General features: G+C 44.2%; 1 protein-coding gene across 1 annotated transcript in view; it reads left to right on the top strand.

The window, feature by feature from the left end:
• The first annotated feature begins 13,566 nt into the window (after positions 1–13,566).
• Positions 13,567–23,404, top strand: part of LOC132589673 (sodium/hydrogen exchanger 10-like) — a 265,043-nt gene continuing 255,205 nt past the window's right edge. The window contains exons 1-2 of the mRNA XM_060262406.1: positions 13,567–13,659; positions 17,480–17,605. Coding sequence (XP_060118389.1) covers positions 13,609–13,659; positions 17,480–17,605 — 177 coding nt within the window. The 5' untranslated portion in view covers positions 13,567–13,608. The remainder of the gene's footprint in view (positions 13,660–17,479; positions 17,606–23,404) is intronic.

The raw sequence follows: 23,404 nt of genomic DNA, 5'->3' as shown, positions 1-23,404 counted from the left end.
CATTTGGTGGCCAAAGTATTTGAGCTTCAGCTTCAGCATCTGACCTTCCAGGGAACAGTCTGGGTTGATTTCCCTTAGGACTGACTGATTTGATCTTCTTGCAGTCCAAGGGACTCTCAAGATTCTTCTCCAGCACATCTCAAAAGCATCTATTCTTCTGTGCTCGGCCTCCCTTATGGTCCAGCTCTCACAGCCATACATTACTACTGGGAATACCATCTCTTTGACTATTCGGACTTTTGTTGGCAGGGTGATGTCTCTACTTTTTATTATACAGCCCAGGTTCACCATAGCTGTCCTCCCAAGGAGCAAATGTCTTTTGATTTCATGGCTAGTCACCATCTGCAGTGATCTTGCATCTCAGAAATGTGAAGTCTGTCACTACTTCCATGTCTTCCCCTTCTATTTGCCAAGGTGTGATGGGGCCAGATACCATGATCTTAGTTTTTTTTATGTTGAGTTTCAAGCCTACTTTTGTGCTCTCCTCTTTCACTCTCAACAAGAGGTTTTTTAGGTCCTCCTCACTTTCTGCCATTAGAGTAGTGTCATCTGCATATCTGAGGAGGTTGATGTTTTTCCCAGCAATCTTAATTCCAGTTTGTGCTTCATCCAGGCCAGCATTCTGCATGATGTACTCTGCATATAAATTAAATAAGCAGGGTGACAATATACATCCTTGTCAAACTCCTTTTCCGATTCTAAACCAATCAGTTGTTCCATATTCTGTTCTGACAGTTGCTTCTGATCTGGAAATTTTCTCTTAACTGGATGACCTGTCCAGAGAATTAATGATGTGGACTCACACTGGAGAGCTTTCCTTAATCCAACCCCACCAAAGTGCAGCTCTGAATTACTGCTTCCCACTGGAGGCTGATTAGGAGGCAAAGCCAGAGCAATGCCTGTCGCCTTTGTAGATGGATACTTTGGGCTCTTAGCAAACTTAAAATTTCAATTTATTTCTTGTGGTAACTGTGCTTATGTGCATAGCACATAAGAGATTTTTCAGGTTTAACTGCTGTATTCTTCAAATAAAGGCTTTTTCAAGGATTTTAGATAGCAAGGCTGGAAAAGACCTGTGCCTCACATTTGGAGAACCATTGTCAATCAGATTTAATACACTATGGAAAAAGCTTCATGTTTGTATGCTTTGGAGTTACTGGTGTGGCAGCAAGGAATGTCCCCTTTGCTAATACAGTTGATTTACATGACTTCTGTACTCATGAGAATTCACTTGGATGCACAATGAACTTTCAGTCCTTCCAAAACAATTGGTCAGTGTTTATGTATTTTTATTTTAACTCTGCTTTTCAGTTGCAGTTCTGAAAAAAGCTCACAGGTTTCAAATACTAATACAAATAATAATTAAAGTGCAATACAAAATATTCCTTGGTGAGGGAATTCTCAACTGCACTGGATCAAGTAGGGTTGCCAAGCTCCAGGTGTGGCCTGGAAATCCCCTGGAATTACAATTGATCCCTAGATATCAATGAACAATTCCCCCAGAGAAAATGGTTGCTTTGGAGGGTGGATTCTATGGTATCCCAGCTCCAGGTTGAGAAACTCCTGGAGATTTAGGGGTGGAGCCTGGGTACCCCTTTGCCCAGGCTCCACCCCTAAATCTCCAGGGGTTTCTCAATCTGGAGCCGGGGAACCCTATTTTCAAGGAATGCCCCTTTAGTAATATTAGTTGGGCTTCAGGAAGGAGGACTGCAGTTCCTCTAAAATGCTGTCAGATCTCTGGGCAGGCACATATGTTGAGCTTCTGATCCTTTCCACAGGTGATAATGTGGTGCTTGGTAGTAGACAAAATAACTGGTTAGTCCCTCCAGTGCCATTTCAAAGACTAACACAATTTATTTCACCATAAGCTTTCCTGAATCAGAACTCATTTTATCAGATACATACAGTGCACATGCATCACTCAGAATAACCTAGGCAGTTTATTTCTAAACAGAACTTGCTAGTAGCATTTAAAAATGCTGGGGATTGTGATTAGAAAGGGAAGGCACTTGGGGCACTGTTCTTTATTTCTTTGCTTTCAGCAGGTCAAATCCTCCAGATGGATTTGGCCCTGATTCCTCAGACTTCCGTTTGCCTCTCAGTGTGCTTTTCACAGGGAAAAAAAAAAAACATTGCTTAAGTACAGATAAGAAACCAGACACATGTCCTCGGATCAGCATTAGAAATAGAGAACAGTTGGTGGGGAAGCTTTTCTGTGTAAAAATAGGAAGACCTTCCTCCATAAGTTTATTTCGGGTCTATTAAATTCAACTTAGCTTCCTCCCCCCGCCCCCCTAATATTCTACACCAAGCCCCCCCCCCCCCGGCCAACGTTTTTTCTTCGGGAGCTGGCGGTTGGAACTTCACGCGACACAGCGGTGAAGGCCGGGGGAACAGGGGATCTATCAGTGGCGGAGGAATCAACTACTTCAACGTGCGCCACCAGTGAAAGTGCTGATAGCGTCGCGCGCCAAGCCTAACGGTCTCTCGGAAGGCACCTGAAGGCCGGGGAAAGTCGCCTTGGCGGAGCATTCGCCCTAACGCTGCTGAGGGAGCGGATTTCGTGGGGCGTGAAAAAAATCGTGGTCTTCCGCCAGTCTTGGGATACCAGCGGACGCGATGAGCTCGCTAAATAACAGCCTTTCTTTTGTAGCCAACCACAGCTTAGCCCTCTTCAGGGTCGAAGACCACGATACAGCCTTTTTTCGTCATCATCACCACCTCTTCCCAGAGCGCATGCCGTTCTTGCTGCTGCTGGTATTTATGGCTTTCGCCACCGGAGGTAGGGTGTCGCTACATGCAGTTTATAAGACAACTTTTGTTTGCTGCCCACCATAGGACCTTTACTTGCTGTCAAGGCAGAGCGGCCGGCGATAAAGCCCCTCCATTTCCTAAGAGCTGCGCTCTAAATAGTTGCTTTTAGTTTCCAATCTGTTTCGTTAAGCTGCATCTGCCAGCGGCATACCAGTTTTCTGTGAAACAAGCCATATGACAGAGGTGTTATTTCAGATGGGTGTGGCTTCAAGGTGGACACTCTAAACATGGGCTGAAACGGGGGTGGCCAAACAGTGCTCGGGAGCCACTTGCAGCTCTTTTACATGTATTGTGCGGCTCCCAGAGACGAAGGATGAACTTAATGCAGGCTTACTCTCAAGTATGTGTGCTTAGTATCGCGACCTCAGGCAGCCTCTGAGTGCCAACCCATAGGCACCTGACTATTTCCGCCAAGTGTGAAGTGGGTAGCAGGGAGAAATAGGCAGGCTTGCAAGCTCTTGTCCTGCACCATAGGTCACCCTGAGATCTAGAGCAGGGAAAGAGAGCAAAAGACCCGAGGGAGTGACTACAATGTCTGTTTGCCCATCTGGCTATCGTCTGTCTTTCTGGAGTCTTCCCAGTATGCAAGTATGTAGAATCCTTTACCTTACCTTTCCTGTGGGTGGCCTCATTGTACAAGTGTAGTGAACATAATGAAAAGCAGCTGCTTTGCTATTAGATAGAAAAGGCAGGGCTCCACAAAGAACTTGCTGGAATGGCCATCTAATCACATCCCTGCCACCTTTGCTTCCTCCCTCTCCCCCTTTCAGTCACTCACTCTCTGTCTTTTTCTTCCTTCCTCATTCCTACTGTCAGTTCTTTCTCCATCTTCTACCCCATTGCTAGCCCTCTTGCCTGCCATCACTTACTTGGATCCCACATGATGGCATTGCTGCCACTTGCCCCTCAAACAGCTGCAACAAGTAGGATACAGTGGGTACTGAAGCACAGGGATAGGTCCCGTGGCATGGGCCAGCTTATCTTTGGCTGCATGGCAGATGGTGGTTCCTCCCACCCCACCATTGCTGGATTTTCTCCTCTGCTTGAAGCGTTGCTGTCTCACTGCCTCAGAAACTCCCAAGGAGAGGCAGCAATAGCAACAGTGTTGTTTGTGCACAAATGCAAAGAGGGTAATTTTTTGTTGATTAACCCTCCTCCATTTGCGGTAGGTTTTTAGATATTTTGGATGCCTGGGGTGGTTCCCCCAAGTTTGTGGGAAAATCTCTGTTCTCACCACCTGGCTCTGATGCATGGATTTAAATATCTGCAGATGAAGCCAGGCCCAGAATTAAATATATTGATAATAGGATTTCAGCTTTCAGCATGTCTAGGTTTCTATTGAAATAAATGAGAATTAAAAGTGCTTAACTTTTACTAAATAATCCCCTTTTTAGTAAGCACTAATTGAAAGGCAATTTGTGATATTGTAAGGCCAGATTAAGTTCCCAGAGAAAGTAAGTCAGCCTTATCTTCAGCATGTCTTTTCAACAACAGTTAGGAACTTCACAGTCTGTGCTATTCATGCCTATGTTCAGCTATCTTGACATAATTTGGGGGCAGTTTTGCTGAACATTATCAGGTGTGGATCTGATCATCAACTCAGGGTACCTTCCCTTGGCCATTCAAAGAGATGGTTATCCACCCGCGACTTTAAAAAAATCTCTATGGAAGAAATGCTGTGGCCAATTGGCCGGATTCTAATCTACTCTGTAGTGGAACATGCCTGCTCTGGCCTGCAGGCACTATTCCACTCTGCCGTTCTGTGTTTTTCTCAACACCTGGAGGGACATTTCTTTCACTCTTGGGTAGCCCACCACCACCACTTGACCTTTGTATGGAATTGCCGACTGGGAAGGTCAGGACTTTCAGTTTCCTTTCCAAATTCTGAGGTTTTGCCTCAGTGTCTCGCACTGCCCAGAGCCTGGTCACCAGCATGTGACTGGAGATCTATTTGGTACAAAGAACCACTGCCAGCATCAAAAGTTATAAAGTATTAATTACAAAGAAAATGTTTACAAGCATACAATACCTGAACAAGGGATACAAAAGGAATGGGTAAAAATGCAGTCCTCTGTCTCTCTCTCCATACATGCACTGTCAGATGTTAAAATATAACACAGGCCCCTTAGCTTGGAGGAGTTACAGATCTCTGCATAGTTTCTTTTACCCTGAAACTTGCTCCAGTTCTTTGGGTCAGTGGTCCCCAACCTTTTTGGCACCAGGGACCAGTTTTGTGAAAGACAATTTTTCCAAAGACTGGGGGGGCGGGAGGGGTCAGCGGCAATGGTTTCAGGATGATACAATTGTAAACTTTATTTCTATTATTATATTGTAATATATAATGAAATAATTATACAACACATCACACATCCACACTGGGAGTCTGCGAGGGGGGGGGGGGTCCATTTTGCAGTGCCATTTTAGGTGTGATGCCTCAGAACTCACTCTGCATAACCCACCCAGAGTCTAAAACAGACTAAGAATACAACACAAAGTGTCTGTACCCAAAGAAAGTCCCTGGAAAGAGGAAACAGGATGGCAGGCAGCACCTCCTAAATTGGCCACAAGGAGTCTGCAGTATTTCACAACTGCATTGGGCAAAATCCCACCTTGGGCTCACCAAACCTTTTTCTCTCTTCCGGCTGAGTTCACTCTTGCCCCACCCTTGCTGAGCCTCCCTCCCTCTGTGGAATGAAATCGTGTCTCTAAGAAGAGTCACACTAGCTAGGCCCGCCCAGCCAACAATTCTCCATTTTCTCACTGCTCCTTCGCTGCAGCTCACTCAGTGCCCAGGCCCCGGCCAGTGGACCAAACGGATCTACAGTTTCCACCCGCTCATCAGACTTTTCCTCTGCTGGAGCCACCCTGCCACCACTCTCCCATCCCTTCCCTTCTTCCTTCCCTTCCTCCCCCCCCCCCCCATGCCAGACCAGATCTCCATGTCAGAATTTGTTTCGCCCACTGCCTCCAACTTTAGCACTTGGTTGGCGCATTGAGGAAGTGAGCGAGGGAGAGCAGCCAAAAGGGGGCAGAGCTAGCATGGCCCTGTCCCTCCTTTTCTCTCACAGTTTCTGCCTCAGAAGGTGGGAGGTGAGCTGGAGCAAAGGCAGCTGTCTGAAGTAGAAAAAAAATCCTGTTATGCATCACATGCCTTGCTGCTGCCCCCCCCCCCCCTTCGCTGTGCAGCCCAGTAGCTAACAGGCCACACACTGATACCAGTCTGTGACTTGGGGATTGGGGACCCCTGCTTTAGGTAATCACATGGTCGATGCCTGTCTCCCCAGTGGAGAGAGGTCTGTGTGGTCTCATGGACACAGCACCCAAGGAAGAGAGGCTTCCTTCCTTCTACAAGGATTTTTTATGAAATCTATTTCTCCATCCACTGACCAGGTCACGCCAGGTCAAAGAGGCATTTCCTGGAGAGCTCCAGAATTGAGGGATACAACTTATTTAAAAGGGACAGGCAAATAAGGAAGGATGGAGGCATAGCATTATATGTAAAGGAGATATATACTTGTGATGAAATTTGAGTGTGGCAGTTCAGTTGAGCCTCTCAGGGTAGAAATAAAAGGAGAAAGAAATAACAGTGATATTATGGTGAGGGTCTACTGTAGACCACCAAGTCTGAACTAGGGTTGCCAAGTTTAATTCAGAAAATATCTGGGGACTTTGGGGGTGGAGCCAGGAGACTTTGGGGTGGAGCCAGGAGACTTTGGGGCGGAGCCAGACTTTCCCATTTCCGAAATAAATGCATAAAAATACAGCAGTTCAGTTCACCTGAATAGTCATCATTTCCTCATCCCCCAATAGCTGCAATTCTAGTAAATGAAAGTGTAAACACACAAAAAGCAGCCAAAATGCACAGAGTTTGCAAGCTCACATTTTTGTGATCTTACGGGGCTTTACTCACAGGAACTGATGTTCTTCAGCCTAACACAGGCAAACAAAAGAGAGAGAGGTGGAGTTTTCCTCTATCCCATAAACAGGCTTCTATACAAAGACTCTGAAAACAATGCAAAACAAGCACAGACACACACACACACACACTATTACTGCCTCCCCTACAAAGACTTCTGAAAAGTACTCTCTCTGTCTCACTGGGTCTGGCTCCTCCACAACGACATCTGACAATTACAAGGGCTATGCTGCTCTCTCTCTCTCACACGCACACACTCTTACTGACTGTGAAACGAAAGCCAAACAAATGGAGGCTCTGCTTCTGACCCTTCCCCATGAAGTACTTCCTGCTCAACTTTAAAGAGGCACACAGACACAAAGAGGCATTTTAAAATGGGACCTGTTTGCAGGTTTTTTAACCTGCAGGAGATCTAGAGGTACTGGTGGCTGTGGGGGTGTGGCTTTCCACCGTTGGCCAGCTGGCTGGGAGCAGGGGGAAGCCTGTAAAACCAGGGGATCCCTGGCTGGGACCTGGGGACTGGGAAGCCTAATCTGAACACAATACTCCAGGTGAGGTCTTACCAGAGCAGAGTAAAGTGATACCATCACTTCACGTGATCTGGACACTGTACTTCTGTTAATACAGCCCAAAATTGCATTTGCCTTTTTAGCTACCAGATCACACTGCTGACTCATGTTCAGCATATGGTCCACTATAGGGTTGCCAAGTCCAATTCAAGAAATATCTGGGGACTTTGGGGGTGGAGCCAGGAGACTTTGGGGGTGGAGCCAAGATCAAGGCTGTGACAAGCAGAATTGAACTCCAAAGGGAGTTCTGGCCATCACATTTAAAGGGACGGCACACCTTTTCAATTCCTTCCTTCCATAAGAAATAATGAAGGATAGGGGCACCTTCTTTTGGGGCTTATAAAATTGGACCCCCTGGTCCAATCTTTTTGAAACTTGGGGGGTATTTTGGGGAGAAGTGCTAGATGCTGTACTAAAAATTTGGTGCATCTACCCCAAAAAACAGCCCCCCCAGAGCCCCAGATACCCGTGGATCAATTCTCCATGATTTTCTATGGGAATAAATCTCCCTAGGGAATAACAGAGTTCCTTGCAGACATTTCCCTCCCCTCCCCCCGCTTTCTGACGACCCTGAAGCGGGGGGAGGGCCTCCAAACTGGGGGATCCCCTGCCCCCACCTGGGGATTGGCAACCCTAGTCCACTAAGACCTTTAGATCCTTTTTGCACAAACTACTGCTAAGACAAGTCTCCCCCATCCTATAACCATGCATTGGAAAATCCAATGGATGGGGAGACTTGTTTTTTTTTTACTTGTAAGCAGTGTCAAGCAGGATTCTAGAAAGGTGGCATATGCATTTCCCAGATAAATAAAACCAATAGCCTTATGACACATTTCTCATCCCAGCTATTAGTCTCATTCTGCACATAGGGGAATATAGGGCAGAAAACAGTTCCTTAAAGTAAGGTTTGAGTTTGGGCTGCTGTTAACTGTTTAGCTCCAGAGGAAGTGGTTGCTACTGAGTGGACAGGATGGACCACTGATCTGATTCAGCAGGGCTCTTCTATGTTCTTTATGCTCTCATGAACACATAAAGCTGCCTTATAGTGAATCAGACCATCAATCCATCACACTCAGTATTGTTTGCTCAGACTTGCAGCAGCTCTGCAGGCTTCCGATTCCAAACCTGCAGCTTCTCTCTTACAATACTGGTTTAGAAAGGAAGGATCCCCCTCCTGATCTTCCATGTAATTTCAATGGCATATTTTTCCTTATGGGAAACACACCATAAAATTAAATACCTTCTGTTTTCTTCTGATCACCAGCTCAGAGCGGTACAGTGTATCCAGACATGTTCTGCTGCTTTCTCATGGGTGATGTGAGTGAGTGAATCAAGCCACCATTTTAAGCTTGTGAGAGACAGGCTTGGGAAACACATTAAAGAGATCATTCTCATTAAAAAAAAAAAGACTTAATAAAGACTCATCAAGTCTCAGCAGCCTTACTAAGAAACAAGTCCCAAGATATTCAGTGGGGATTGTTCCCAGGAAGGTGTCCTTTAGAACTGCAGCACTATTTATCATTTTAGAATTGGTGTGGATTTGACTTTACCTTGTTGGCTTTTAAGAAGGAACAGAAGATATAACTTATTTGGTCAGCCCAAGGCCGATCTAGCATTCTCACCAGTAGGATGCCTTTAAGCTCAGGAGGCCTACATTAAGAGATGGATACTTAGAGATATACTACTCCTGAAAAGGGAAGTTCCTTGCCCAGGAGCAGTATAAATTCCTTATTATAGCCAGTGATTAGATACTTCCTGTAGTGCACTACTGTCTTAATGCAGAATGAAAGAGCGTTCCTGCGTTGGCTTTACATGTTGGAAAATGCCTGAAATCAGAGGGGGGGGGGGGAGGAAAGAGGGATCATTCCTGACTTCCGTGGTGGGTGTTGGCTGCAAACCAGCAACATGCTGGGAAAGGAAGGGGAAACAGGAGGCGTGACCCCCCCCCCTTAATTATTCATTTCCATGCCCCCTTTTTGCCAGTGGGGAAGCAGCCAGTCATCTTGCAAGGAGCTCTCCATTATCTCAACAAATGCTCCTCAGGCCTGTTCCATCCCCCGCCCCTTGCTCTTTGCCTCATTCCCTTTGACAGAACTGCTATAATAATCCCAGCATTGTTGTGCGCAATCCCACCCCCAACAAGCTCACCGCCAGCTAGCAGACGCACAAACCCACAAGGAGAAGTGGTCTTGGCAGAAGATAAAAGAAAAAGGGAAGAAAAGAGGAAGGGAAAAATACAATGGCTATTATATTTCCAATTAATCTCAAGACTCAGAAGGGATTTCTACATAGAAAGAAGTGCAATAAGGGTATTGATTGAATTTGAAAAGGCAATTACACAACAGAAAGATAATTTATTAGGATGCATTTACAAGCTATTACTTCAATATGATACAGAGACAGAACAAGTAAAAAGATGTATGGTAAAATGGATGCACAGTTTTGGGGAAGTGATATCTTTCGGGCACTGGGAGGCTTTATGACAAAAGACATATTTACATAAAGTGCATAAGGACAAAAATACTATCATACACAAGAGTATAAAGTACTATTCCTAATAATACAAAAGTATTATTTTTATTTATTATATAGTTATTTAATTTTTATTTATTTATGTATTTATTTTATTAAATAGTTAAATGCAAAAAACCCCTATTATGGTTACAAGTTAATACAGCATAAATTCATCAGTAAACATTACATCAACAACATGCACATAATACATGAGTTTATTAATTAACAAATTCATCTACTAGCAAATCAAGTTCAGTTGTTCAGTTCGCACTTCAGCAGTTCCACAGTTCACACTTCAGTAGTGTTCATGTAATGATTATTGATGAATTTATGCTGTATTTACGTGTAACCATAATGGTTTTTTACAGGGCTTTTTTTTGTAGCAGGAACTCCTTTGCATACACCCCTGATGTAGCCAATCCTTCAGGGGTGTGTGGCCTAATATGCAAAAGAGTTCCTGCTACAAAAAGCCCTTTTTATATTCACTTGATAATTAAATTTATTTTCACTTAATCATTCAATTCATTTTCATTCAGTCTGGCACTATTGCATAATTTTCTTCTAATATTGGAAATTAATACATGCAGAAATCCAGAAAAATTGAAAAGTAAAATTTACTATGAAAGCTGAGAATATATTGCAGTATCTTACCTGAGAATGAATACACACACACACCTTGGAAGAATTATTTAGATACATGATAACAGTGGCCAGAGTTACATTTGCAACAAAATGGAAAGCAGAAGAGTGCCCAAATTGAGAGGATTGGAAAGAAAACTTAGCTGAATAAGCAGTAATGGCAAAACTAATGAGTTATATAAATAAAGTCCAATTGAAGAATTCCAGGATAAATGGAAAGCTTACTAATATTTTATTTAATTACTGAGGAGAAAAGGCAGAAGTTACTGAAATGTTATACAAGAGTTTATCATAGTAAAATGGCTAAAATGCTTGAAAAAGTGATAAATTGTGAAGAAGAAGATATTGGATTTATATCCCGCCCTTCACTCTGAAGAGTCTCAGAGCGGCTCACAATCTCCTTTACCTTTCTCCTCCACAATAGACACCCTGTGAGGTGAGTGGGGCTGGAGAGGGCTCTCGCAGCAGCTGTCCTTTCAAGGACAACCTCTGCCAGAGCTATGGCTGACCCAGGGCCATGCTAGCAGGTGCAAGTGGAGGAGTGGGGAATCAAACCCGGTTCTCCCAGATAAGAGTCCGCATACTTAACCACTACACCAAACTGGTGAAAAATAAGAAGGGGGCTTATTTTTCACTATGTAAAAATTATTGTATCACTTTTTTCTATGCCGTATGACTATTCTAAGATATTTTAAAGAACTATTAATGTTTACAGGGTGCTATATAAAATGGATTATGACTTACGTTGATACTAGGAGTAAGGCCAGTTGTGGAAAAAAAATACAACAATCTCTTGAAGGAGGCTCTGGGCAAGTGCCTGCCACCCTTGCTGTCTTCCCACCCATCTAAGTGAAGGCATTAACTTCCCCCCACCTTAAAGGGAGCTTATCTTTGCTATCTAGAGAGCAGTTGAAAATCTGAGTGATCTTCAGTGGTTCCGTAGGAGAAAATGGCATTGTACCTGTCTGAGGTTCCACTCCTCCTCAGACCCCACTCCTTAAATATCCATGAATTTCCTAACCTGGAGTTGGCAACCTATCTCCTTCCCTTTATCTGCCCCTCTGACTTCAGCTTTCCATCACCTGTGCCCTCCCTATAGCTTCTATATAGGAAAATTAGTCTTTCTTCACAGTGAGGGGGGGCGGGGCGAAGAAGTTTACATCATTCTCTCCCCCCATGTAATCTGTGAGGCAGGTTAGGCTGGAAGTCTGTGACTGGTCTGAAATCAGTCAGTCAGCTTCCACAGCAAGGACCTGGGTCCAGTAGACCCCACTCTGAAGCCCTAACTCCTATGTTTTCCTCAAAGTCCACCACAGACTCTCCTGGAATTTTTCACCAACCTGGAACTGGCAGTCATAAGCACTGGGCCCAGTGAGTTCTGCCTCAAAGGCCTGTAGTGATACCTTTCAGACCAACAGTCTCTCTCTGACAGACTGTTTAATAGGGAGGGTTTAATAAACCCTTTTTAATAGGGAGGAGTCCTCAGCCATTACATAAGTTTACATCATTCTCCTCTCCTCTCCCCTCCCCCCTTTAATCTGATCAACAACAACCCTGTGAAGCAGTTTAGGCTGGTTTGAAATCACCCAGTCAGCTTCCACAGCCTTCGCCTGGAGATTGGCAAGAGTGGTTCTCCAGGAGGAAAGGCCTCTCTCTCAGAGTCCATTCTGTCATATGAGCCCACTGTAGCCTAATTGGAATAGAAAGAGTGAAGAGTATTGGCAGCTGGAAGGGGCCCCTCTCTGCTATGAATGAACATTCCTTTTGCCTCAGTTGAAGAGAAGGAACTCTACTGTTTTCTCATGAGCACAGGCCCATAGCTGGGGGAGGGAATGAGGGGCAAGGCACCACAAATATTTCCTGTTTTACACCCTCGCACCTCCTTGCCTGCTCTCAGATGGACTGTCCTGGACATCCTATAACAGGCCCTGAGGAGAAGCAGTCCTGCTCAGTAAGCTCTCTGTCAGCAGGACAGTCTCTGTTGAAGGTCAGTGGCCTTCTGCTGGGGTTCTTGCCTGATGGAGCTGGCAGTGGGCGAGGGAGAGCAGAATCAGCCAATGGCACAGCAGAGGCAGTGTGAGCCAATTCTGTGCAAGCCACATCTAACGAATGAAAATCCTCAGAATTACCACCACGGTTTGGCTTTTATTTATATAACTGATTAAGTATTTAGCATTTTGAAATAACCATTTAAGTAATATCATTTGAAGCTTGCTAAGAATTAATTTTACCTTATCAAAATTGTGGATTTTGTTTTCTTTTGTGTGTGTGTGTATATTCCAGGGGTGGCCAAACTATGGCTCAGGAGCCACACGTGGCTCTTTCAGACATACCGTGTGGCTCTCAAAGCCCCCCCTGACCCGTTGGCCATCGACATTTGTCTCCTTAAATAACATCTCCAAGGCAAGCCAGCTGGTAGTTTGGAGAATGCATTTAAAGTTAGTTGCTTTCTTTCCCTCCCTCCCTCCCTTGTCTTGCAGCTCTCAAACATCCCATGTTCATGTCTTGTGGCTCTCGGACAACTGATGTTTATTCTTTGTGGCTTTTACATTAAGCAAGTTTGGTACATATGAACATATGAAGCTGCCTTATACTGAATCAGACCCCCCTGGGTCCATCAGAGTCAGTATTGTCTACACAGACTGGCAGCGGCTCTCCAGGGTCTCAAGCTGAGGGTTTTCACACCTATTTGCCTGGACCCTTTTTAGTCGGAGATGCTGGGGATTGAACCTGGGACCTTCTGCTTACCAAGCAGATGCTCTACTACTGAGCTACTGTCCCTCCTATAGGTATATTCTATGGATGCTTAAAATATATTTTTTTTCTTCCTGTAATGTAATTGCAATTACAAATATATGGATTTCTTCTTTTTGAAAAAAGATGTAACGGGGAATGTCTGTTGATCAAACATTCTAAATTTAATGGTAAATGTGTCTATGTGCACTAGATATGTGTATTTGATATTCAATAGTGTATTCAACAGAGGAATAAAAAAGTTTCAGTTACTTTCAGTTACACAGAAGCTATTTTGATATTATATAAAAGCACTGGATTACGTAGCAGTAGTAGTAGCAGCAATAATAATACTAATAATAATCTTTTTCAGCCTTGTTGCGAACTGTTTTGAAAGAAGCAAGAATTCCTATTCTTGTTATAATGTGTTCAATTGGACTTGGCTTTGGAATAGCAGCACATTATATTCACAAGGTACTGTATAACCAGTTAATAGTTATTACAATGGAAGAAAATCATATGTCTTTTACCAATATATTATAAATAAATAAGATGGAAACATGTAATAAGTGAAGGAGAAGATTAGGACAAAGAGAAAAAGGATCCTCCCCACCATTTCTTTGATTTCCCTGTATGCTTCTTCCAGCAGAGCCATTCTTCCACCAGTTGCTTCCATGGAGAGACTTCTCAAAGGATCCAACCAAAAGTGTAGGCATCATTAAGAAAAAAAGAACTTTAGATATTCATGAGATCTTGGCCATCACTGTGGTGGGGTTGACTAGTGACTGGTAAACATGAAATAGTGAGCATTTGTTATGGAACATCTGGGTGGAACCAAGAAAGCATCAGGGTGGAGGAAAGAAAATATCAGCAGTGGCAGAAGACAATGGTGGTAGCATGAGTTCCATCATGAGTTCTTTGTGGGTCCCTTGCCTGACTTTTTTCTAAACTTAAAATTTTAGATAGCTGGCTTTCTATTTTCAGCCCCTCTAATAATCCCAAGCTTGGAATTTTTGGTTTTACCTTCACTTCATACTTAGTAGACCATTTCATTGAGGTACCCACCATGACTTCAAAATCTCTTTCCGCATTGGTAATTGCCTGTTCAAACCTCACCAGTTTATATTTGAGGTGAAGATATTTTTGAATTAGTGTGCATCGTTTTTCACTTAGTTACCCCAAACTTTATTAGTCATGCTGTTGTGCATTTACCTGATTTGGGGAGATTCTTTCTGAGTCCTTTACTATTTTGTTTTCAGTATATTGAGAAATGTCTGCAAAATTGCTACTTCACTGTTTCCCTCATACAAGTTATGTGGTAATCAAAAAATGTAACATTTCCAGAAATTTTGAAGCTGTGTTAAAACCCAGACATTTTTGGACACATTGAAAAAAATGCAATATTAATACACTTTACAGATTGAAAGTCATTTTGTTACGTTGGGAACATAAAATGTAGTGTGCATAAATTGGCTGGACAAAAAAGTATCATGTTTGATATATTATAATTATGGCTTATTCAGAACATAATAACAAATTGAATTTACTTTTTTGAATGTTATTTTTTGTTACAAATGGGACTACAAGGCCCTGAAATGTAAAGTACACCTGAACTGTAATGAGCCTCTTTTACCAGTTTATGAGAACAATTAACAAAAACTGAGGGAAATGACTAACTAGATTGGCAAAACACTGAGAGAACCCTGTAATATATATCTAAACATAACATATTCTGCTTATTTTAAACCTTTTACTGAAATAAATGAGAACTGGTGCCTTTGACTTTTCCTGTAGAAAATAATTATGAGCACAGGTTCCGCAAAAGTCGGGTGGCTGGAAGAGTTGTTCTCCATCGAAACATGCATTAATCCAGGAAAGTATGTTACCAATTATATCTAGCCACTTTTGAAACAAGTTACAAGAATAATTTGTCTGAGCACTGTCTTATGGCATCCTCAACCAATTGTGGGAAGTAGGGCTATCAGCAACAACAAAAAACGGTAATATCCAGATTTGGAAATATTTGGAAATAATTTTTTTGTTATTCTGGATATTCCCCAATTGTGGTATTCCGATATATCCAAATATATAGATATATTCAGATATATACATTATTTGGCTCCCATTATACCCTATGGGCCATTGAAGTCAATGGCAAAATAGGGTATATTGGAAGCCATTTGGAGGGGAGGGGGTTTGAGGGAGAGCCCCCAAATTTGCAGGGAACCTGCAGGGGTCTCTCCCCTACAAAACCCCCAAGTCCCAAAAAGATTGGGCCAGGGGGTCTCATTCCAGGGGCACCCAAAGGCACCCTAACCCAGACACCTACCCAAAGCCGAAGGAAAACAGAAGGTTTTCTAAAAGATAGAAACAAAAACCTGCTTATAAAAATTCCCCAATCCTCTTCTCCACAATAAGGGAAAAAAGGAAGGATCTCAGCCAGTCAGATGCTGAAGTCCAGGTCCAGGATTCAGGATAAGGATCACTACACCAGGCCACAGAGAGTAGAGCACTGTGCCAAAGCAGCAGAGGCTCAACACCAGCTCACAGTCTCTCTATGGCTACAGGAACAGCAATGGAGTCCAGGGGGCAAAAGATAGTATATAAATACCCTCTCTCTGCCCATGGACAAAACAGAACAGTTTGTAAATAAATTGTTCTGTTCTCTGATTAGCTTGAGGGGGAAAACATACAATTCCATTGGAGAATTGCAGTTTCTCCCTTCCCCCTACTTTGCACAACAGAAACAGCCCTGCAGGGTCTTGCAAAGCCATGCATTAGCAATCTGCAAAAATGCATGGCTCTGATTGGTCAGAGCCCTCCTCCCCTCTTGCCCTCACCCCAGCCAGAGGCAGGAAAAGGCCAAGGAAAAGCGGGAAAGGCAGTCACAGACTGCCTTTTGCTTTTCCCCATTGTTTTCTATGGAAAAAATAGCTTTACCAAATATTTCTGAATAATACCGTAATTATTCGGAAATAGACTCAAAAGCCTATCCGGAATCCCTATTTCCGAATATTTACCGAAAAGGCTTCTATTCGGTAAATATCCGGTAAACCCTTTACCAAGCTGACAGCCCTAGTGGGAAGATATTTCTCTTGTCGGAACTGAACATTCATTTCATCATATGAACCACGTTTACTCTGGAGTCAACCTTTACTCTGGAGTCAACTTTACATTGGAGTACTATATGCTGTTGTTTTGAAATTTTATTTCATTATTTTGTTTAAAATGAAGGTCGTGTTATAAATTATATTGTGGATTAAGAACAAATAATATTGAGTAAAAGGTTTAAAATAATCAGAATATATTACGTATAGATATCACATGGTTCTCTTTGTTTTATCAGCTTATGAGAGCAGACAAAAAAATCTCCCAATAAAAACTGAAGAAGCCATCAACGTAACAAAACTAAGAACATTATTTTATCTCCTCTAATTCTGCTAGTACAAACAACCTAGAGGATAGAAGCATATCCACCAGCTATACCAACAAGATGAATCCCACAAGAAAAAAGAAACTGAAACTTTTTTCCTTCTCTTGTGACAACTGCAGTGCCCCTAGAGACAGAAATGCATCTTTTGCTTGCATTTGAGAACTGTATCCTCAGTATTTTTTCAGTATTTGAATTGTATTCCAGCATTTGCTTGTCTTCAGTGTACAGGACTTGCAATGATTTGATACTTTACATTTAAAAGTCTTCATTACAAAGTTTTCAGAAATTATTTTTGAGGATTAAATATATGACCACCTTATTGTAAACATGTTACATATCATTGTAAAAGAAAATATTCCATAATCATTTTTTTAAACTTTTCCCAGAAAAAAGTCTTCAGGGGAAAAACACCCCCCCCCCATTTTTCCCTTTCCCCTCTGGGGCTTCCCATCTCTAGTCATAATACATTTTTTGAGGTGTCTCTTCCATTTCTGCTACTTCCTACATTATGAAAACGGTTAGTTTAGCTTCTGCGTCCTATTGTTTAACTAGTTACTAGTTTGTGACTGAACAGCTAACAATGTACAACAAAGTTGTGAGGATGTGTCCTCTTATCCCATGACTTCCACATTTATTCTTTGGTTAAGGACTTAAAAAACTTTTTAGCATACAGTGTCTATATCATTTATCTGAAGTCTATTTTCATCCATATTTATATGTTTGTTAACACCTACTAAGAATTCCAGCAAATTGTTGAGGCATAAGCCTTTTGATTATGTGTTCAGAAGGGTAAGACAAAGCTAATATTTTACAGTGCAAGTCATTCTGTCAATAACACTCCACTGTCTTTTTATGTTGCAGTTAAAACTTATCAAACTACTTGCAAACATAGATCCTAAACTTTTCCTTCATTTGTTTACACCAATTATAATATTTACAGCTGCATTTGACATGGACTTCTATATATTTCGAAAAGCATTTTGGCAGGTAACATATTTTAAATTTTGCTTACAGTTCTCATAATATTAAAATTATGATTTGACTACACATAAGTGATCTTTGACAATCTCTTATTTCCAGGAAATAAGGGGGGAGGGGTTGGACGATTTGGAGCGGAGACTCAACTTAACCTTTTCAAGTGTAAAGAAATGCATTTTTCCCTCTGAAGGTTTGAACTGAACAAAACCTTCACTTTGAGTTTTAGAAGTTTTTCTCTCTGGGCAGAGAACCAGTAGAAGGGGGAAATCAGTTCAATTGCTTTTCAACCTCACCTCAGCCACTTTTGAGAAATGTTAATCTAGCTAGTGCCAGCGCCAGGGTTTTTGGCACCCTAGAAGGCAAGGCAGGGCTGGCTTTGAGCACCTCCAAGCACATGTGCTGCCTTGCCAACCCTGCTCAACCCCTTCCCCGCTGACTTCCTGGGCAGCAGTGAGGGAGAGTGCAGCAGTGGTGGATATGCCGCGGCAAGGGAGGGCCAGCTCCAACACCTCCAAGTGCATATGCCACCCCTGCCCCTGCTCAGCCTTCCCAGGTCTGTGGTTCTGGTGGAAGCACAGACCCAGGAAGGCTGAGCAGAGGCAGGGCAGTGCATGTACTTGGAGGCACTCTTAGCTGGCCCTCCCTTGCTGTGGCACACCTGCCACCACACCAACCCGCTGTCCCCACTCAGACCTTTCCCCACCACTGCTGTCTGCAGGCTGCCAGGCTGGACAGCAAGGTGGGAAGGGCAGCAGCAAGGGCGAGCACGACAGCGGGGAGGGGGGAGGCGGGGCACCTGTTGCCCAGCACTATGGCCAAGTGGTGCCCTATGTGGCTACCTTCTTGGCTTATTGGGTTGCGCTGGCTCTGAATCTAGCTAGAGACAATGGGATGGTTTAGTTCCCCCTTCCCAGCAGAGAGCAGAGATTTGGAGGTATTAACTACTAGAAAGTCTTCAGGAAGAAACTTCTGGAGACTTCAGTAAAAGCTTAATTGACGTGGTCAGTGGGAAGAGAAAGAGAGAAAACTCCTGGGAGAAAAGAGAGAGGGCTCTTTGATGCTGATTCAATCAAAGCAGACCAAACTCATAACTGAGTTCTGAAGGAGGCGGCCATTACCATGAAAGAGGTCTGAAGGTAACAGAATTCCTGTAAAAGATTTGTACCTTTCTAAGCTAAGGAGACTGCCATATTTAACATCCAATAGGGCACGTATAGAGGGAGGGACAGAGGAATTGTTTTTTACCCACTTCTTTTGAAAACCTTGCTCAATCTGGTGCTGTACTAAAGAGTATGCTTGTAAACATTTTCTTTTTAATAAATACTTTATGATTGTATTTGGCAGTATTTGGGGCTGCCAGATAATTGGCAGGAAAGGAAGTTTAAAAGTTAAAGGGAATGCACTTAACCTCCTTTCTCACACTTTCTTGGCTTTTCCCGCCTCTTCCTAGGCTTCCCTGGGATTGGGAGAAGAGGGACCCTGACAGCCAGTCACTGCCATGCATTTGCAAATTGTAAAAGACATGTGCAGCTTTGCAAGGCTAGTGTTGCTGCTGGGCTATACCAGCCCAGCTAAGCACAACCTACCTTGTTTGGGAGGGAGGAGTGAAAACTTGCCAATAGAATTACAAGTTGCAATGCTCTCTGTCCAACCATAGGACAGTGTTCTTTTTTGAAACTGCTCTGTGCATGGGCAGAGAACATTCAAGGAGTTCTGCTGCCTTAGTGGCTAGACTCCGTTGCTGGCTGGCTGATGGCTTGGCTGAGACAGAGAGACTGTGCTAGCTGATGGCCTTTGCTACTGCTGCTCTGTTTGTGCCTGCCAGGCCTGGCTGTGGACTGTGGTGGGCTCCTGGACTGAAGAGAAGTCATCAGTAGTAACTTTTGGGGAAAATATTTCTTACTTTTTTTTCTTTTTAAAGGCAGATTAAGGAGTAAAAGTACTTTTTAAAATGTCACTTTACTTATCCTGTTTAGGGTGGGTAGCTTGCTTGGGTTGGGCAAGGAGGGTTCTATTGGGGTGCGGGGTTTGCTTGCTCTCTAGAAGTTTTAAAAGGTTGTTTTTCTTTCTAACATTTGAAATATTGTTGGATTGTTGTTATTCCTTTTAGTGTCTGGGTGGGGGTTTTGTGGGGTTTGGCTAAGTCTTTTAAACTTAAATTGCCAAAGTTCTCAAAGTTTGTTTTTCTGTTCTGCATTTAAAATATTTTTGATTGCTTTTATTCCTTTTAGTTGCTGGGTGGAGGGGGGGACTGTGGAGTGTTGTTGTTCACTAATTGTGTAGTTAAAGTTTTGTTCACTCCGGTGTCAGCGCTAGGGTTTCTGCCATCCCAGGCAACAAGCCCCCCCCCCCGACTTCCTGTCCCCAGCAAGTGGGGTTACTACTTATCCCCCAGCATGCTCCTGGGTGGGGGCTGGAGGCAGCAAGAGCAAGCATGGTGGCGGTTGGCCTGAGCCAAGGGCTGAGAGTGGGAATGCACCCACTGCTGCCACCGCCACCAAGCCCAGCATGGGAGGAGCAGAGAGTGACAAGGCCAGGCTGCAGGAGGAGTCCCTGCTGTCCTTGGGACGTTGGCAGGGATCCACACATAGGGATTGCCAACCCCTGGGAAGTTCTTGGTCAAAGGAGTGATTCCCTGAGTGGCAGTCTCAGGGTGCAGGGGGGCGGGGGGAAGTCTGTTTCCTCTGGATCAGGGCTACAAGGCCGGGCAAAGGAAGGGCAAGAAAGGCTTGCCTTGTATTTATTGGCCAGAGAGAGAAATGGAAAGAATTCATCAGATTATCTACTGGGGCAGCCCTCAAAGTACTGGGGCCTGGGAGAAGAGAGCTTCAAGGGGAAGTGCCAAGCCACTGACTTAGAGCCAGAAGGCAACAGAGGTGAGAAAGATCTTGTGGAGGGAGTTGAGCAACTGCTGAAAAACCACTTTGCAAAAAATGAAAAGGGGGGGGGGGATTGCCTGGGAGAATGGAGCAGAGTTCCCTGAAGCAGTTAGGAGTGCCCAGGCAGAGTCCAGGCTCAGGAAGGGCTGAGTGAGAAGAGGGAGCAGGGGGGTGAGCGGAGTCAGGTTCACTAGCTGACGGCCCTTCGGGCAAAGCCAGGCACCTGCCATGTAATCCTTCCTGGTCTAGTGCAGGAGGAGCGGTGAGGCTGGGCTGTGGGAGGGCCCCTGCCCCCCTGCCCTTCGCCCGCAGCCCTGTTCAATCCAACAGGGAGTCTTCCTCCTGTGGAATCCATGACCACCACCACTGCCAACCGCAGTGCTGGAAGAAGTGGTGGGAGAAGCAGAGAGTAGTGAGGCTGGGCCATGGGGGGCCCCTACCCTTTGCCCACACCCCAGCCTGATCCAGCAGGGAGTCTCCCTCCCTCCCACCTGCGGAACCCCAGTGCCGCCACCAATCCTAGCTCTGGAGGAGGTTGCAGCAGGAGCGGAGGTGCTGCTGACTCACAGGCTCAGCTGCAGTGCCAGCTTGCCACCTGTCTCCCCAGGCGGCAGCAGCAAGGGTACGTGACTCCCTGGGAGCTGTAGTCCATGCTGCCACCACCGCTCCTGCTACTGCTTCTGTGGCAGAGGGAGCAGTGAAGGGGCAGGGAGGCTGCTGTGGAGAGAGGGGGTGCCTGGCACCCCTGTGGGAGAGATATCATGAAGTAACTCTATGCGAAAGACTCTGTTCCTGTGAAGCAGATATTCCTGACTCAATTCAGCATATATAATTTGATTGCTCCATATATCATAATCTCTGTAAAGAACTATTTTGCAAGCTTTCTTTGTGTCGAGATCACTAGTCTACTCTGCCGCCCTATCATTATTTACTGAATGATATGAAGTGGGAGGTTGCTGAGGCTGTGGCAAAAATTTTTGTGGATATTCTTAAATTTAAATTTGAGCAAGTATGAACGCATATGTAATCTCTGTTTCTTTTTTGATTTTATCTCCAACGTTTAAACTTTTTACATTCTGTGTATTCTCATTTGCAATTGTTATGCCATTGAACGTTTGGTATTGTATGGGTATCTCTCCCTGACTTTGCACTGATGGCAACCCAGTGAGGTTGTGGGTGGGGGTGGCACTAGCTACTGCCAGCGCCACCCGGCTGGCTATTGCCAGGCTCTGCTGCACGCCAAACCACTCGATGTGCTGCACATGGCAGACGACATTAGAGATGTCAGGAAAAGACAGATAAGGGAATGAGTAGGCAGGGACATCACCATGGGTTTCATGGTGACAGATGGTGGCTCAAACGTTTGGGTAGCAACCAAGCATCTGGGCCTCAAGTGCATTTCTTGTGTGGCCCACCTTCTCCGCCTCATGATAAAGGATACTTTGGGCCAAGCATTCCGTGAGTACAGAAATCTCCTGCAGAAATGCTGGCCCATCACAGGCCACTTGTAAATACCTGCTTGTGGATGCCTCCTCTCTCAGTCTGTCCTGGGAAGTTGGGGTGAAATACTCTTCCCAAAATCAAAACTAGAGCCCAAAGAGAGAGGCCCATTAATTGGTCTGGTGAATGATTGGAAGAGAAATGCCTCCCCCCTCCCCCATCCCCAAACCGAAATAGAATGCTGATTTAAAGCAGCAGCACAAGAATATATTCCCATTTACACATCTCAAATGTAGATCATGAAAGGGGCATGGTAGAACCCCAAATAGAAACCAGCTGTACCCACAGTAGTCCCCGGAAGAGTGCTTTTCCTTTGCAGGGGTGGGAGGAGGGAGATGGTGGTCCAGTGATGAAGGGCAACCACATCTAGACTAATGTTCCTCTGATGGGACAATGATAGCTGGTGTGTGCTGCTGAGAGTGGAGGATCAGGCCGCTCTGTCTCCCTCTCTGAGGCCCTCCCTGTGATCTTCAATTAGGGTGCAAGCCTAACTTGTCTACTTGTGGTGCATCCTGAGAAACGCCAAAGAGCTAGGCCATCACAGGTAAGAACAAAGTTACAGTCCAGTGGCACCTTTAGGACCAAAGAGTCTGATTTCTGGAAAAACTGAGAACTGAGTATGTAAGAACATAAGAGAAGCCATGTTGAATCAGGCCAATGGCCCACCCAGTCCAACACTCTGTATCACACAGTGCCCCCCCCCCAAAAAAAACCCCACCAGGTGCCATCAGGAGGTCCATCAGTGGGGCCAGGATACTAGAAGCCATCCCTCTATCTCCCCCACCCCCAAATCACCAAGCATACGGAGTATGACTGCCCCAGACAGAGTTCTGTTAATACGCTGTGGCTAATAGCCACTGATGGACCTCTGCTTCATATGTTTATCTAATTCCCTCTTGAAGCTGTCTATGCTTGTAGCTCCTGTGGCAGCGAATTCCATGTGTTAATCACCCTTTGGGTGAAGAAGTACTTCCTTTTATCCATTCTAACCCAACTGCTCAGCAATTTCATTGACTGTCCATGAATTCTTGTATTGTGAGAAAGGAAGAAAAGTACTTCTTTCTCTACCTTCTCTATCCCATGCATAACTTTGTAAACCTCTATCATGTCACCCCTCAGTCGACGTTTCTCCAAGCTAAAGAGCCCCAAGTGATTTAACTTTTCTTCATAAGGAAAGTGTTCCAACCTTTTAATCATTCTAGTTGCCATTTTCTGCACTCTTTCCAATGCTATAATATCTTTTTGGGGGTGTGGTGACCAGAATTGTACACAGTACTCCAAATGTGACCGCACCATTTATTTATACAGGGGCATTATGATACTGGCTGATTTGTTTTCAGTTCCCTTCCTAATAAATCCCAGCATAGCGTTGACCTTTTTTATTGCAGTCACACACTGTCCTGACATTTTCAGTGAGTTATCTACCACA

This window comes from Heteronotia binoei, chromosome 21, assembly GCF_032191835.1.
Source record: "Heteronotia binoei isolate CCM8104 ecotype False Entrance Well chromosome 21, APGP_CSIRO_Hbin_v1, whole genome shotgun sequence".
NCBI classification, from domain to species: Eukaryota; Metazoa; Chordata; class Lepidosauria; order Squamata; family Gekkonidae; genus Heteronotia; species Heteronotia binoei.
Note: the sequence above shows the minus strand (reverse complement) of the source record. Positions and strands in the feature narration are given on the sequence as shown.